This window comes from Petromyzon marinus, chromosome 59, assembly GCF_048934315.1.
Source record: "Petromyzon marinus isolate PM22_M1 ecotype Great Lakes invasive population chromosome 59, UKy_Petmar_22M1.pri1.0, whole genome shotgun sequence".
NCBI classification, from domain to species: Eukaryota; Metazoa; Chordata; class Hyperoartia; order Petromyzontiformes; family Petromyzontidae; genus Petromyzon; species Petromyzon marinus.
This window is the reverse complement of record NC_133725.1, coordinates 3,770,843-3,785,604: the sequence shown is the minus strand read 5'-3', so window position 1 is coordinate 3,785,604 and position 14,762 is coordinate 3,770,843. Positions and strand designations below refer to the sequence as shown.

The window sequence follows — 14,762 nt, the reverse complement described above, 5'->3', positions numbered from 1 at the left end:
GCGACGAACTCGCCGAACAGCAACGCGGCCACCACGCTCTGCCGCCGCCGCCGCTCCACCGCCCCGCCGGCGGCGTCCCCACCGCCACCGCCGCCGACGGCGTCCCCGACGTCCCGCAGAATCCGCCGAAGGCTCGCCGGGAAAGCGGAAGAATTTTCGGCGAGCGATCGCAGCACCGCGTCGACGCACGTCGCCAGCGCCGGGACGACGGCGTCGGCGTCGGCGTCGTCGGCGTCGTCGGCGACGTCGGCGACGTCGGCCAGGAGGGCGACGAGGGGCTGGTGCAGCGCCGCCGTCAGGAAGGCGACGCCGTCCACCAACTCCCCCAGGAGCGTCCGCAGCAGCGCCAGGAAGAGCGGCGCGCGGCACCCGTCGGGAACGCCGCCGTGGTCGCGCTCGGCGAACAGCTCGGCGACTCCCGGCGCGACGCCGGCGTCGCCGCGCTTCGAGCCGCGACGCGGCGCCGGGACCCTCTCGGCCGTCGCCGCTTCCTCGCCCGATTGGCCGCCGCCGACGCCGACGCCGACGCCGACGCCGACGCCGACGCTCGACTGGTTGCCAAAATCACCGGGCCTCCGGCCGCCGGCCTTCCCCTCCCGTCCCGCCGGACGGTCGTCGTCCGTCCCGGCATCGGCGTCGTCGGCCGCACCGGCGTCCGTTTGCTCCCCGGCGCTCCCCGTCCGCGCCGCTCGCATCTTGAACATCCGAAGGCCGCGATCCTCCGCCGCCGCCGCCGCCGTCTCCTCCGCCGCCGCCGGCGCCGACACCGCCGCCGGCACCGCCGCCGCCGATGTTCGCCGGCCTCCGCGGTGACCGCTCTGCGTCTCCTCCCGCCGGAGCAGCGCCAGCAGGAGGCGCGAGACGAGCGACAGGTCCCGGGGCAAGACGGCCGAGCCGTAGAGCGACATGAAGACCGTCTGGAGGACCTCCTCGAGGGCCGGGTCGGCCGGCGGCGGTGACGCCGGTGATGCCGGCGACGCCGGCAACACCGGCGTCGTCGGCGTCGCCGGCGTCGCCGTCGTCGGCGTCGTCAGGAAGGAGGCGAGAAGCTCGGGGTGGGAGCGGAGAGTCGACAGGAAGTGGCCGTAGGCTGGCGTGAGCGACGACAGTCTGTGGTGGGCGTCTATGAAGGCGGCGGCGGCGGTGCAGTCGTCCAAGCACACGGCACGCTGGTAGCACTCCAGCGGCAGCGTTTGACTGGGGGGGGGGGTGGGGGGGGTGGGGGGGGGGTGGGGGGGGGGGAGGGGGGCGTGAAACCAATTAGCGGCGTTCGTTGTTTTCGAGCCCCCCCCCCCCCCCCCGTCAAAGCCACGCGGAGCGGAGCCATCATAGAGCAGCTACAACATGGGATAGTTTATTTTTGCCAATAATAATGACAATAGGCGTTTTACCCCTTTGCAACAATACAATAGGAGGTTTTTTTTGTTGTTTTATTTTTTTTTTACCTACGTGACTTTACCGAATAGAACCAAAGAGTGTGGATCCTTGCAGTCACGAACGCTTCAAATCTAAATAGGAGTTGTGTTAAGATGTTCAAACACCAAATAGGTACGGTGTGTGTGTGTGTGTAGTGTGGTTAATACAGTCACTTGCTTCCTTGCAAAAAAGTTTCTAGGGTAAACCCCCATTCCTATGTTTTTAATACTTCGATAAGCCACATTTCGTTGAGCTCTCGTTCACGATGGCCTGGTCGCTTCTGAAAAAGAGCGACAACATTTTGGGCATTAAAACTTTCCTGATTGCAGGAATTCGAATTCTTCAGTTCTTTCGGTAAAGTCACGTAGATAGAAAAAATAAAAGTGGACAAAAAAAATAATCATAATAAAAGGGTTTTTCCCCTTTTTTCTGGCAACAAAACTGAAACATTTTTACAAGGATTCATGTTACTGCATTAACCACAATACCTGCAGTCAAAATGCAAACAAAAGACATACTATGATAATATATGTGGCATTGTCCTTGAAACTGATTGGTCCACACCAAGGGACGGCTTTCTTTTGAGCCTCGACCCAATTGGTGCTCGACCAGATGACGCCAAAAGGCGTCCCTTGGTGTGGACCAATCAGTTTCAAGGACAATGCCACATATATTATCATAGTGTGTTATTTGTTTGCATTTTGACTGCAGGTATTGTGGTTAATGTAGTAACATGAATCTTTGTAAAAAAAAGGTTTCAGTTTTGTTGCCAGAAAAAAGGGGAAAAACCCTTATTATTATTACATTTTGGTACCGGCAAAGGAGGTCTAATGATGTAGACAAAATAAAATAAAAAAATTCACGACGTTTCGATCACACTCACGAGTGACTTCACCGAAAGGAAGGAAGACTAGGAGCTACATAGCTCAGTGGACCTTCCCTGGTAAAAAATAAATAAAAAGAGCTGATAGAACATCGTTGATATAGTTGCTGCTGATCATGGAGCTGCTGCTGCTGCTGATGATGAGACAACTGACCCATCCTGGAGAGCTCGCTCCAGCACCCGGAGGTGCCACTTGCTCCGCGACGTGGCCCAGGCCCCCTGAGCGAGCTTGGCGGCCCCGGCGTGGAGCTCCGTGTTGAGCCTCTGCAGCAGCTCACGCTCCGCGGAGATGTACAGCCGCTCCACGGCCAGGCCCTCCGCCAGGGGTACAAGCACCTCCACCAGGGAGCTCTGCTTGACCTCCGTCAGGGAGCTCTGCGTGACCTCTGTCCCGGGGCCCTGCTTGACCTCCGTCTGGGGGCTCTGTTTGACCTCCGCCCTGGGGCCCTGCTTAAACCCCATCGGGGAGCTCTGTTTGACCTTGCTCTGTTCGATGTCAGCAGTCAGGGGGCTCTGTTTGACCTCCGTCCGTGGGCCGCGCTTGACCTCCGTCGTGGGGCTCTGCCACTCCACCATCCTGGAGCTCTGCTTCTTCTCCTCCTCCATGAGAGAGATCGGCCGCTCCTCCTCCTCCGCGAGGGGGCCCCCCTAGATCTCCGGCTCCTCCTCCACCAGGTGGCTTGCCTTGTCCTCCACGAGCACCTCCATTCTCGGGCCGCAAAGCTGCCAGGGCACGGGTTGCCTGGCGCGAGACGCGGGGCGCAGAAATGGAAGAGCAGGAGATCGATCGCGAAGCTCTCGGGGTTATTTTCCGCGTGATGCAGAGGGTAAAAGGTGCGGCCCTGCGATTGCCCGTGAGCACGTTGAACTTGTCGCGCCGTACGTAGCCAACCCTGCTAATGGGAGGTGCAGTGTTGAGTCTGTGGTGCAGTGTTGAGGCTGTGGTGCAGTGTTGAGTCTGTGGTGCAGTGTTGAGTCTATGGTGCAGTGTTGAGTCTATGGGGAGTATTGAGTCTATGGGGGGTGTTGAGTCTATGGGCAGTGTTGAGTCTATGGGCTGTGTTGAGTCTATGGTGCAGTGTTGAGTCTATGGTGCAGTGTTGAGTCTATGGGCAGTGCTGAGTCTATGGGTAGTGTTGAGTCTATGGGAAGTGTTGAGTCTATGGTGCAGTGTTGAGTCTATGGTGCAGTGTTGAGTCTATGGGCAGTGTTGAGTCCATGGGCAGTGTTGAGTCTATGGGCAGTGTTGAGTCTATGGTGCAGTGTTGAGTCTATGGGCAGTGTTGAGTCTATGGGCAGTGTTGAGTCTATGGTGCAGTGTTGAGTCTATGGTGCAGATTGAGTCTATGGGCAGTGCTGAGTCTATGGGTGTATTGAGTCTATGGGCAGTGTTGAGTCTATGAGCAGTTACATTATGAGACCTGCTTTGCCAGTAACAAGATATAGGAATAGGTTTTACCCTTTTAACTGGCACAAAAACTGACACCTTTATTCAAGGCATCATGTTTGTAATAACCACAACGCAAGCAGTCAAAATGCAAACAAAAAGAGACAACTCTGATAATAATATGCACTGTCCTTGAAATTGATTGGTCCACACCCGAGACAGCTTTTCTTAGAGCCCAGTCTCCACTGGTGTTGGACCAGAAGACGCCAAAAGGCGTACAACTCAAAAACAGCGCACTATCAGAGTATTGAGGGCTCGGGGTGAGCATTTACATTATGAGACCTCCTTTGCCAGTAACAAGATACAGAAATAGGTTTTTACCCTTTTAACTGGCACAAAAGTGACACCTTTATACAAGGGATCATGTTTGCAATAACCACAACACAAGCAGTCAAAATGCATACAAAAAGAGACAACGCTGATAATATGCACTGTCCTTGAATTTGATTGGTCCACACCCGAGACGGCTTTTCTTAGAGCCTTGAATAAAGGTGTCAGTTTTTGTGCCAGCTGTTTTTGAGTTGTACACCCACTCACCCACCCACCCACTCATCCACCCACCCACCTACTCACTCACCCACCCACACACTCACCCACCCACCTACTCACTCACCCACCAACCCACTCACTCACTCACCCACTCACTCACTCACCCACTCACTCACTCACCTACTCACCCACCCACTCACTCACCTACTCACCCACCCACTCACCCACCCACCCACTCACTCACCCACCCACCCACCCACTCACCCACCCACCCACCCACTCACCCACCCACCCACCCACTCACTCACCCACCCACCCACTCACTCACCCACCCACTCACTCACCCACCCACTCACTCACCCATCCACCCACTCACCCACTCACTCACCCACCCATCCACTCACTCCTCTCTCTGCTCCCTCCCTTACCGACACAACAAACTAAACACAAAAAGCAGTTCTAAAGAAATTCGTTTTCAATATTAGTTTAGTTCCTGTATCGTAGTGTACAGTACAGTAGGCAATGTAGTGTGTAGGCGTGCAGTGTATAGTGTAGTGTACAGTGTAGTGTATATTGTAGTGTATGGTGTATAGTGTACAGTGTGGTTTATAGTATATACTGTAGTGTGGTGTATAGTAGTGTAGTGTACAGTAGTGCAGTGTATAGTGTAGTGTATAGTAGTGTTGTGTAAAGTGTAGTTTATAGTATATACTGTCGTGTGGTGTATAGTAGTGTAGTGTATAGTGTAGTGTATAGTATAGTGTAGTGTATAGTAGTGTAGTGTATAGTAGTGTATAGTGTAGTGTATAGTAGTGTAGTGTACAGTAGTGTAGTGTATAGTAGTGTATAGTGTACAGTGTGGCTTATAGTATATACTGCAGTATGGTGTATAGTAGTGTATAGTGTAGTGTACAGTAGTGTAGTGTATAGTGTAGTGTATAGTGTAGTGTATAGTAGTGTAGTGTAGAGTGTAGTTTATAGTATATACTGTCGTGTGGTGTATAGTAGTGTAGTGTACAGTAGTGTACAGTAGTGTAGTGTACAGTGTAGTTTATAGTAGTGTAGTGTATGGTGTGTGTAGTGAATAGTGTAGTGTAAAGTGATGTATGTCCAACTTCTTTCGCACCATACGTAAGCCAACCGTGCTGATCGGAGATGACAGGAGGGGTTTGGGTGATGGGACAAATGACTAACAGTAAACATGGAGAGAGAGAAAAACATTTAGAGTGTTCGTCACTTGTTAGGAATGCGTGCCCTGTTCACGGATGAGTTCCCTGCACAGTGGCGAAACTCACACTCTAGCCCACCGCTGTACTCGTGACCAGACTCCACCCAAATCCGATGAGCTATGAAGCTCTTTAATCACACATGTCCCAGCAGAATCAGAAGTAGTTATTTATAGTGCAGGAAATCCGATGAGCTGTAAAGCTCTTTGTTTACAGACGTCCAGCAGAATCAGAAGTAATTATTTATACTGCAGAAGGAAATCCGATGAGCTGTAAAGCTCTTTGTTTACAGACGTCCAGCAGAATCACAAGTGTTTATTTATACTGCAGGGGGAAATCCGATGGGCTGTAAAGCTCTTTGTTAGCAGACGTCCAATAGAATCAGAAGTAATTATTTATACTGCAGAAGGAAATCCGATGGGCTGTAAAGCTCTTTGTTAACAGACGTCCAGGAGAGGCACGGGGGGGGGAGAGTGGGGGGGGGTAAGAACGTTACAAACAAACGTTACAAAAAAAAAGCACGATACTATTGCAAAGTTCAAGTTAATGTAAACAAATCGCCCAACGCACAAACAACACAACAACACAACACTAAACCATCCAATCATCCTAGCAGGCAAAGCCTGCTGAGGTTTTACATAGAGTTCACACAGAGACCCACGGAGCTACGTAGAGACCCATTGAGTTGGGTTAGAGATCAACCGAGTAACGAGTCACGTCTGAATCAAGGCATCTCAGATGTGGCTCTGCGGTGTCCACTTCCACGGAGCGTTCACCGAGAATTGTTCGTCTCGTGACCGATGACGCCACGCCGCCGATGGACCAATCGGAACAGAGCCGGGTCAAGCGTGCCAAAGCGAACAAAGATATTCATATTCTTGGCTCTTTCGGTAAAGTCACGTTGAAGGGAAACAATAAAATAATAAAAAAATATATATAAAACAATATAAAAATTCTCACGACGTTTCGACCATAACGCAAACGGTCGTCATCAGGTGTGTCGGTTTGCATTAATTTATTTATTTTTTAAACGGTGTATTTATTTATTTATAAAAAAAACGTCAGCACCACGCGATTTGGCAGTTTATTTAGAAGGACGAGTCCATCTATGTTCTGAAAAGAGGAGGGGGGAGACGAAAAATTAATGCATGCTGTCTGAAAGCCACCATAAGCGTGAACAATCAATTAAGACCTGAAATGGTTAATCAAATCTTTCCAATGATTGCTAAGCCAGAATCCATCTTCTTGGTTGAAATTGTCTCTGTGTGTGTGTGTATATATGTGGATAGCCTCATGAACGAACCTCTCATGGTAGCCAGATGGCTTACAAAGAACCTCTGTCTTGGAAAAGTCAATGTCATGTGAGCCTACTGAATTAGAACAATGATCTGCCACGGCCGAGGTGTTGGTCCTACCGTGTTTAAGGTCTGCTTTGTGTTCACGAATGCGGTCCGAGACATGGCGTTTGGTTTCTCCAATGACAAAGATGCCCCGTGTAGCCCACGCAGGCTGTTGGGGGCAAGAGCTGTTAAGGGGCCGTCCATAAATGACGTCACGCGATTTTGGACGATTTTTGACACCCCCCCCCCCGTCACACGGCGTCACAAAGAGTCAGATCCCGCCTCAAATATGACGTCACAAAGCTCTGCCCACCTCCAAAAAAGATAAATATAAAACATGCTTCAAATCGCTTTAAAGTATTGTCATTGTAGCGCGTGTTTAATGTGGCGCTGCACTCCTGGTTACACACCAGGGCGAGGTGCTCAACACCTCCTGGTTACACACCAGGTCGTCAACACCTCCTGGTTACACACCAGGCGAGGTCGTCAACACCTCCTGGTTACACACCAGGGCGAGGTGCTCAACACCTCCTGGTTACACACCAGGCGAGGTCATCAACACCTCCTGGTTACACACCAGGTGAGGTCGTCAACACCTCCTGGTTACACACCAGGAGGTGGTCAACACCTCCTGGCTACACACCAGGTGGTCAACACCTCCTGGTTTCACACCAGGTCGTCAACACCTCCTGGTTACACAGCAGGCGAGGTCGTCAACACCTCCGGGCTACACACCAGGGCCAGGTGGTCAACACCTCCTGGTTACACACCAGGTCGTCAACACCTCCTGGTTACACACCAGGCGAGGTCATCAACACCTCCTGGTTACACACCAGGTCGTCAACACCTCCTGGTTACACAGCAGGTCATCAACACCTCCTGGTTACACACCAGGCGAGGTCGTCAACACCTCCGGGCTACACACCAGGGCCAGGTGGTCAACACCTCCTGGTTACACACCAGGTCGTCAACACCTCCTGGTTACACCCCAGGCGAGGTCATCAACACCTCCTGGTTACACACCAGGTCGTCAACACCTCCTGGTTACACAGCAGGTCATCAACACCTCCTGGTTACACACCAGGTCATCAACACCTCCTGGTTACACACCAGGTCGTCAACACCTCCTGGTTACACACCAGGTGAGGTCGTCAACACCTCCTGGTTACACCCCAGGCGAGGTCATCAACACCTCCTGGTTACACACCAGGTCGTCAACACCTCCTGGTTACACAGCAGGCGAGGTCATCAACACCTCCTGGTTACACACCAGGCGAGGTCGTCAACACCTCCTGGTTACACACCAGGCGAGGTCATCAACACCTCCTGGTTACACACCAGGCGAGGTCGTCAACACCTCCTGGTTACACAGCAGGGCGAGGTGGTCAACACCTCCTGGTTACACACCAGGTCGTCAACACCTCCTGGTTACACACCAGGCGAGGTCGTCAACACCTCCTGGTTACACACCAGGCGAGGTCATCAACACCTCCTGGTTACACACCAGGCGAGGTCGTCAACACCTCCTGGTTACACAGCAGGCGAGGTGGTCAACACCTCCAGGTTACACACCAGGTCGTCAACACCTCCTGGTTACACACCAGGTGCTCAACACCTCCTGGCACACACCAGGTCATCAACACCTCCTGGTTACACACCAGGCGAGATCGTCAACACCTCCTGGTTACACACCAGGTGGTCAACACCTCCTGGTTACACACCAGGTGCTCAACACCTCCTGGCACACACCAGGTCATCAACACCTCCTGGTTACACACCAGGCGAGGTCGTCAACACCTCCTGGTTACACACCAGGCGAGGTCGTCAACACCTCCTGGTTACACACCAGGCGAGGTCGTCAACACCTCCTGGTTACACACCAGGTCGTCAACACCTCCTGGTTACACACCAGGTCGTCAACACCTCCTGGTTACACACCAGGTGAGGTCGTCAACACCTCCTGGTTACACACCAGGTCATCAACACCTCCTGGTTACACACCAGGTCATCAACACCTCCTGGTTACACACCAGGTGGTGAACACCTCCTGGTTACACAGCAGGGTCAGGTGGTCAACACCTCCGGGCACACCCTGGCGGGCCCCCGTGCAGGGTGACCCACACGGGGGAAGTGGCCTCCAGCACTTGTGTCTGTGCGTTAAAGGAAGCGGCGTGAACTTGGTCACGCTTTCCACGGACCCCTGGTGCACTCGAGGGGGCAACTATGGAAAACAACCACGCAAATTTAGCCGAAGTGTTGCACGGAAATGTGGGGGGGGGGGGGGATGGTGGTGGAGGAGTGACCTCGGTGGGGAAGGGGGGGGTTGGTGGTTCATAATGGCCGAGTCAAAGGCGCAGAGATTCTGAGTCACAAGCCACGGGGTTTCAGTCGACCGCTGTGATTGAACCGGGGTGCTCAAGGGAAGCGGGTTGATGGTTTCGGGCCAGATGACACACCACTGACTCACGCTGAGATAGCTATAGACTCACACACAGACCCACAGACTCACACACACATAACCATAGACTCACATAGAGATCCATAACCCTCACACAGAGACCCATAACACTCACATAGAGACCCACAGACTCACACAGAGAGCCACAGGCTCACATAGAGACCCAGACTCACACAGAAACCCACAGACTCACACAGAGTACCCATAGACTCACACAGAGACCCATAGACTCACACAGAGACATATAGACTCACACAGAGACCCATAAACTCACACAGAGACCCATAGACTCACACAGAGACCCACAGACTCACACAGAGACCTATAGACTCACACAGATACCCACAGACTCACACAGAGACCCATAGACTCACACAGAGACCCACAGACTCACACAGAGACCCACAGACTCACACAGAGACCTATAGACTCACACAGAGACCCATAGACTCACACAGAGACCCACAGACTCACACAGAGACCCATAGACTCACACAGAGACCTATAGACTCACACAGAGACCCACAGACTCACACAGAGACCCACAGACTCACACAGAGACCCACAGACTTGTACAGAGAGCCCATAGACTCACACAGGGGCCCGAAGTCTCACACAGAGACCTATAGACTCACACAGAGACCTATAGACTCACACAGAGACCCACAGACTCACACAGAGACCCATAGACTCACACAGAGACCCACAGACTCACACAGAGACCCATAGACTCACACAGAGACCTATAGACTCACACAGAGACCCACAGACTCACACAGAGACCCATAGACTCACACAGAGACCCACAGACTCACACAGAGACCCATAGACTCACACAGAGACCCATGGACTCACACAGAGACCCGTAGACTCACACAGAGACCTATAGACTCACACAGAGACCCACAGACTCACACAGAGACCCATAGACTCACACAGAGACCCACAGACTCACACAGAGACCCATAGACTCACACAGAGACCCACAGACTCACACAGAGACTCACGCAGCTTTAACGCAGACCGCCCCCCCCCCCGAACCCCCCATGATTATATCACAGACTGAACGTCGACGCGTCAGACAAAGAGACATTGTGATGAAACCGGCCTCTCCGGCACAACGAGATGAGCCACCGAGGAGTCCCGCCAACCGTGGCACGGAAACAATTTGTCGGCGGTGCGGACCACACTCTGTACCACACTCCGTACCACACTCCGTACCACACTCCCTACCACACTCCGTACCACACTCCCTACCACACTCCGTACCACACTCCATACCACACTCCGTACCACACTCCCTACCACACTCCCTACCACACTCCGTACCACACTCCGTACCACATTCCCAACCACACTCCATACCACACTCCGTACCACACTCCCTACCACACTCCCTACCACACTCCGTACCACACTCCCTACCACACTCCCTACCACACTCCATACCACACTCCATACCACACTCCCTACCACACTCCCTACCACACTCCGTACCACACTCCGTACCACACTCCATACCACACTCCCTACCACACTCCATACCACACTCCGTACCACACTCCGTACCACACTCCGTACCACATTCCATACCACACTCCCTACCACACTCCGTACCACACTCCATACCACACTCCCTACCACATTCCATACCACACTCCCTACCACACTCCCAACCACACTCCCTACCACACTCCCTACCACACTCCATACCACACTCCATACCACACTCCGTACCACACTCCCTACCACACTCCCTACCACACTCCATACCACACTCCCTACCACACTCCGTACCACACTCCATACCACACTCCCTACCACACTCCCTACCACACTCCCTACCACACTCCGTACCACACTCCCTACCACACTCCCTACCACACTCCATACCACACTCCATACCACACTCCCTACCACACTCCCTACCACACTCCGTACCACACTCCGTACCACACTCCATACCACACTCCCTACCACACTCCATACCACACTCCGTACCACACTCCGTACCACACTCCGTACCACATTCCATACCACACTCCCTACCACACTCCGTACCACACTCCATACCACACTCCCTACCACATTCCATACCACACTCCCTACCACACTCCCAACCACACTCCCTACCACACTCCCTACCACACTCCATACCACACTCCATACCACACTCCGTACCACACTCCCTACCACACTCCCTACCACACTCCATACCACACTCCCTACCACACTCCGTACCACACTCCATACCACACTCCCTACCACACTCCATACCACACTCCCTACCACACTCCCTACCACACTCCGTACCACACTCCATACCACACTCCCTACCACACTCCATACCACACTCCGTACCACACTCCCTACCACACTCCATACCACACTCCCTACCACACTCCCTACCACACTCCGTACCACACTCCGTACCACACTCCGTACCACACTCCCTACCACACTCCATACCACACTCCGTACCACACTCCCTACCACACTCCGTACCACACTCCCTACCACACTCCGTACCACACTCCCTACCACACTCCGTACCACACTCTGTACCACACTCCCTACCACACTCCATACCACACTCCGTACCGCATGGACTTTTCTCCGGGTCCTCCTTTTTTTCCCTCCACATTTAAAAAAATCACCACAGACGAGTTTAGAGCATTTTTGGCTGCTGCTGCTGCTGTGGGTTTCCACTGGACGATGATATAAGCCCACTCCGTCGGCCCACCATGTGTGGACACAGCAGGGTCGCTTCAGTAAAAAAAAGAACCACGTAGCAGCCTAGTGGCACCTTCGCCTGGCCACAATAATTAAAAAAAATAAAATCACTTTTTTTTTCAACGGTTTTATTTAACTTCACCTTGTGTTTGTCGTGATCAAATATTGTAATCGGAAGTTCGTCTACTTCCTGTTGTCAAATCAATTGCAATTTTTTTTTTGCACACGTGCTCAGGGTCCGGCGACAATGCACGCCTGTATGAAAATCGGCATAGATCCGTCAATTAATTGCCGCCACCTTTCAAGCAATTAACATTTTGTATGGACGCCTTATTATTTATAACCACAACTGACACCTTGAATAAAGGTGTAAGTTTTTGTGCCAGTTAAAGGGTAAAACCTATTACTATATCTTGTTATTGACAAAGGAGGTCTCAAAATGTAAATGCTCACCCCGAGCCCTCAATACTCTGATAGTGCGCTGTTTTTGAGTTGTACGCCTTTTGGCGTCTTCTGGTCCAACACCAGTGGAGACTAGGCTCTAAGAAAAGTCGTCTCGGGTGTGGACCAATCAAATTCAAGGACAGTGCCACATACATTATCAGAGTTGTTGTTTTAATTTGCATATTTATAAGTTTACATTTTCTATACTTTGTACTTCTATCATGTTTTTTGTAATGTTTTTTTACCCCGTGCCCTTACTGGACATCTGTGAAAAAAGAGCTTTATAGCTCATCGGATTCCTCCTGCAGTGTAAATATTTCAAATTCTTGTCTCTCAAACTCTTGTCGCAGGGTTCACAGTTCGCAGTGTAGTGTTGTTGTTGTTTGCTGTGTATTGTTGTTGTTGTTTGCTGTGTATTGTTGTTGTTGTTTGCTGTGTATTGTTGTTGTTGTTGTCTCGGGTGTGGACCAATCAAATTCAAGGACAGTGCCAATATTATTATCAGAGTTGTCTTTTTTTGTTTGCATTTTGACTGCTTGTGTTGTGGTTATTGCAAACATGATGCCTTGAATAAAGGTGTCAGTTTTTTGTGCCAGTTAAAGGGTAAAACCTATTCTTAAACAAAGTTGTTAATAAAACCGTTGTTTAAAAAAATAAACACTTTTTTAAAGGAGTTAATTTTTTTAAAGATACCGTGGGGGTTCTAAACTCACGGCAACACCAACTGAAGGCCCTCGGGCACAGAGACAGAACGGTTTCTGATGGGTTTACTTGTTATTATTATTACTTTACACGCTTTTATTTAACTCTGTCGTTGTTTTGATTTAAAGCTTTCGTGACTGCAGTAATTCATATTCTTGGCCTCTTTCGGTAAAGTCACGTTGAAGGGAAACAATAAAATAATAAAATATATTTTATTGTTTTATTTTTTTATTATTTTATTGTTTCCCTTCAACGTGACTTTACCGAAAGAGCTAAGAATATCTGTCGTTGTTGTATCCTCAAATCTTGTAACTCAATTTTAACCCACTTCCCAATGTGGTAACGACTGCAAACCTGGTATACTTATGTCATACCGATGACAATATTATATTCTATCAAAAAAAATAAAAAAATATATATTTTAAAAACATTTTTTATATGTTTAATTGTCCACGGTCCGTTACGTTGTGGCAAGCTTCGGGGTCACTTCCTGGAGTTGTTCCATTACGACAGTACATTCATGTTTACCACGTGACGATCTATCTATTTTTAACTTTTTAGTACATTTCATGAAAGCGTGTTTTTAAAAAAAAAGTTTCTTTTTAAAAATCATTACTTATTTTGCTCGCTGTCTGGAGATGAAATGGAACTTGGCCCTTGTTTGATTGCGAGCTGCTGAACCTTTTTACTCGGCCTTGGCATTGCCTCCTGCTCATATGAAATTGTATTTCATTTTCGTTAAATTTCTTTCCCCCGTTTGTAAACGTTCCGTTCTTCGTCACGCTGGTGCTCGCAGAAGCGGGCTCGCGGGTTAAATTAAAAAAAAATAGCTAGTGACGTGTGAAATGTGAAGATGTGTTTTTTCTTTAATTTAAGAGAAGTCTTTAAAAAAATTCACGTTTAAAAGGCTTCATAGAGACAGACCGCCCGCCCGCCCGTGTCTTTCGACGCGTTTGGGGATTCGAGCGCGTTGATGTTTCAACACAGACAACGCATTCGCCACTACGCACGTACGCACGTGTGTGGGTGGGTGTAGTAGAGTGTGCTCCTAATCTCAGCTCGTTACCTGTATAAAAGACACCTGGGAGCCAGAAATCTTTCTGATTGAGAGGGGGTCAAATACTTATTTCCCTCATTAAAATGCAAATCAATTCCTAACATTTTTGACATGCGTTTTTCTGGATTTTTTAGTTGTTATTCTGTCTCTCACTGTTCAAATAAACCTACCATTAAAATTATAGACTGATCATTTCTTTGTCAGTGGGCAAACGTACAAAATCAGCAGGGGATCAAATACTTTTTTCCCTCACTGTAGACTCGCATAGAGACCTGTAGACTCGCATAGAGACTCGTAGACTCGCAGAGAGACCCGTAGACTCGCATATAGACCCGTAGACTCACATAGAGACCCGTAGACTCGCATAGAGACCCGTAGACTCACATAGAGACCCGTAGACTCGCACAGAGACCCGTAGACTCGCATAGAGACCCGTAGACTCGCATAGAGACCCGTAGACTCGCACAGAGACCCGTAGACTCGCACAGAGACCCGTAGACTCGCATAGAGACCCGTAGACTCGCATAGAGACCCGTAAACTCGCATAGAGACCCGTAGACTCGCATA

General features: G+C 50.5%; 2 protein-coding genes across 6 annotated transcripts in view; one reads left to right on the top strand and one right to left on the bottom strand.

Moving 5' to 3' along the window:
* Positions 1 to 14,762, top strand: part of ATP13A1 (ATPase 13A1) — a 206,111-nt gene that overhangs the window by 114,370 nt on the left and 76,979 nt on the right. The window lies entirely within an intron of this gene.
* LOC142905805 (uncharacterized) overlaps positions 1 to 14,762 on the bottom strand; it is a 91,053-nt gene that overhangs the window by 58,035 nt on the left and 18,256 nt on the right. Inside the window, exons 3-4 of the mRNA XM_076052932.1 lie at positions 2,454 to 3,041; positions 1 to 1,197 (exon numbers count right to left, since the gene is read on the bottom strand). The exon at positions 1 to 1,197 is cut by the window's left edge and continues 82 nt beyond it. Of these exons, the coding sequence (XP_075909047.1) occupies positions 1 to 1,197; positions 2,454 to 2,905 (1,649 nt within the window). The 5' untranslated portion in view covers positions 2,906 to 3,041. The remainder of the gene's footprint in view (positions 1,198 to 2,453; positions 3,042 to 14,762) is intronic.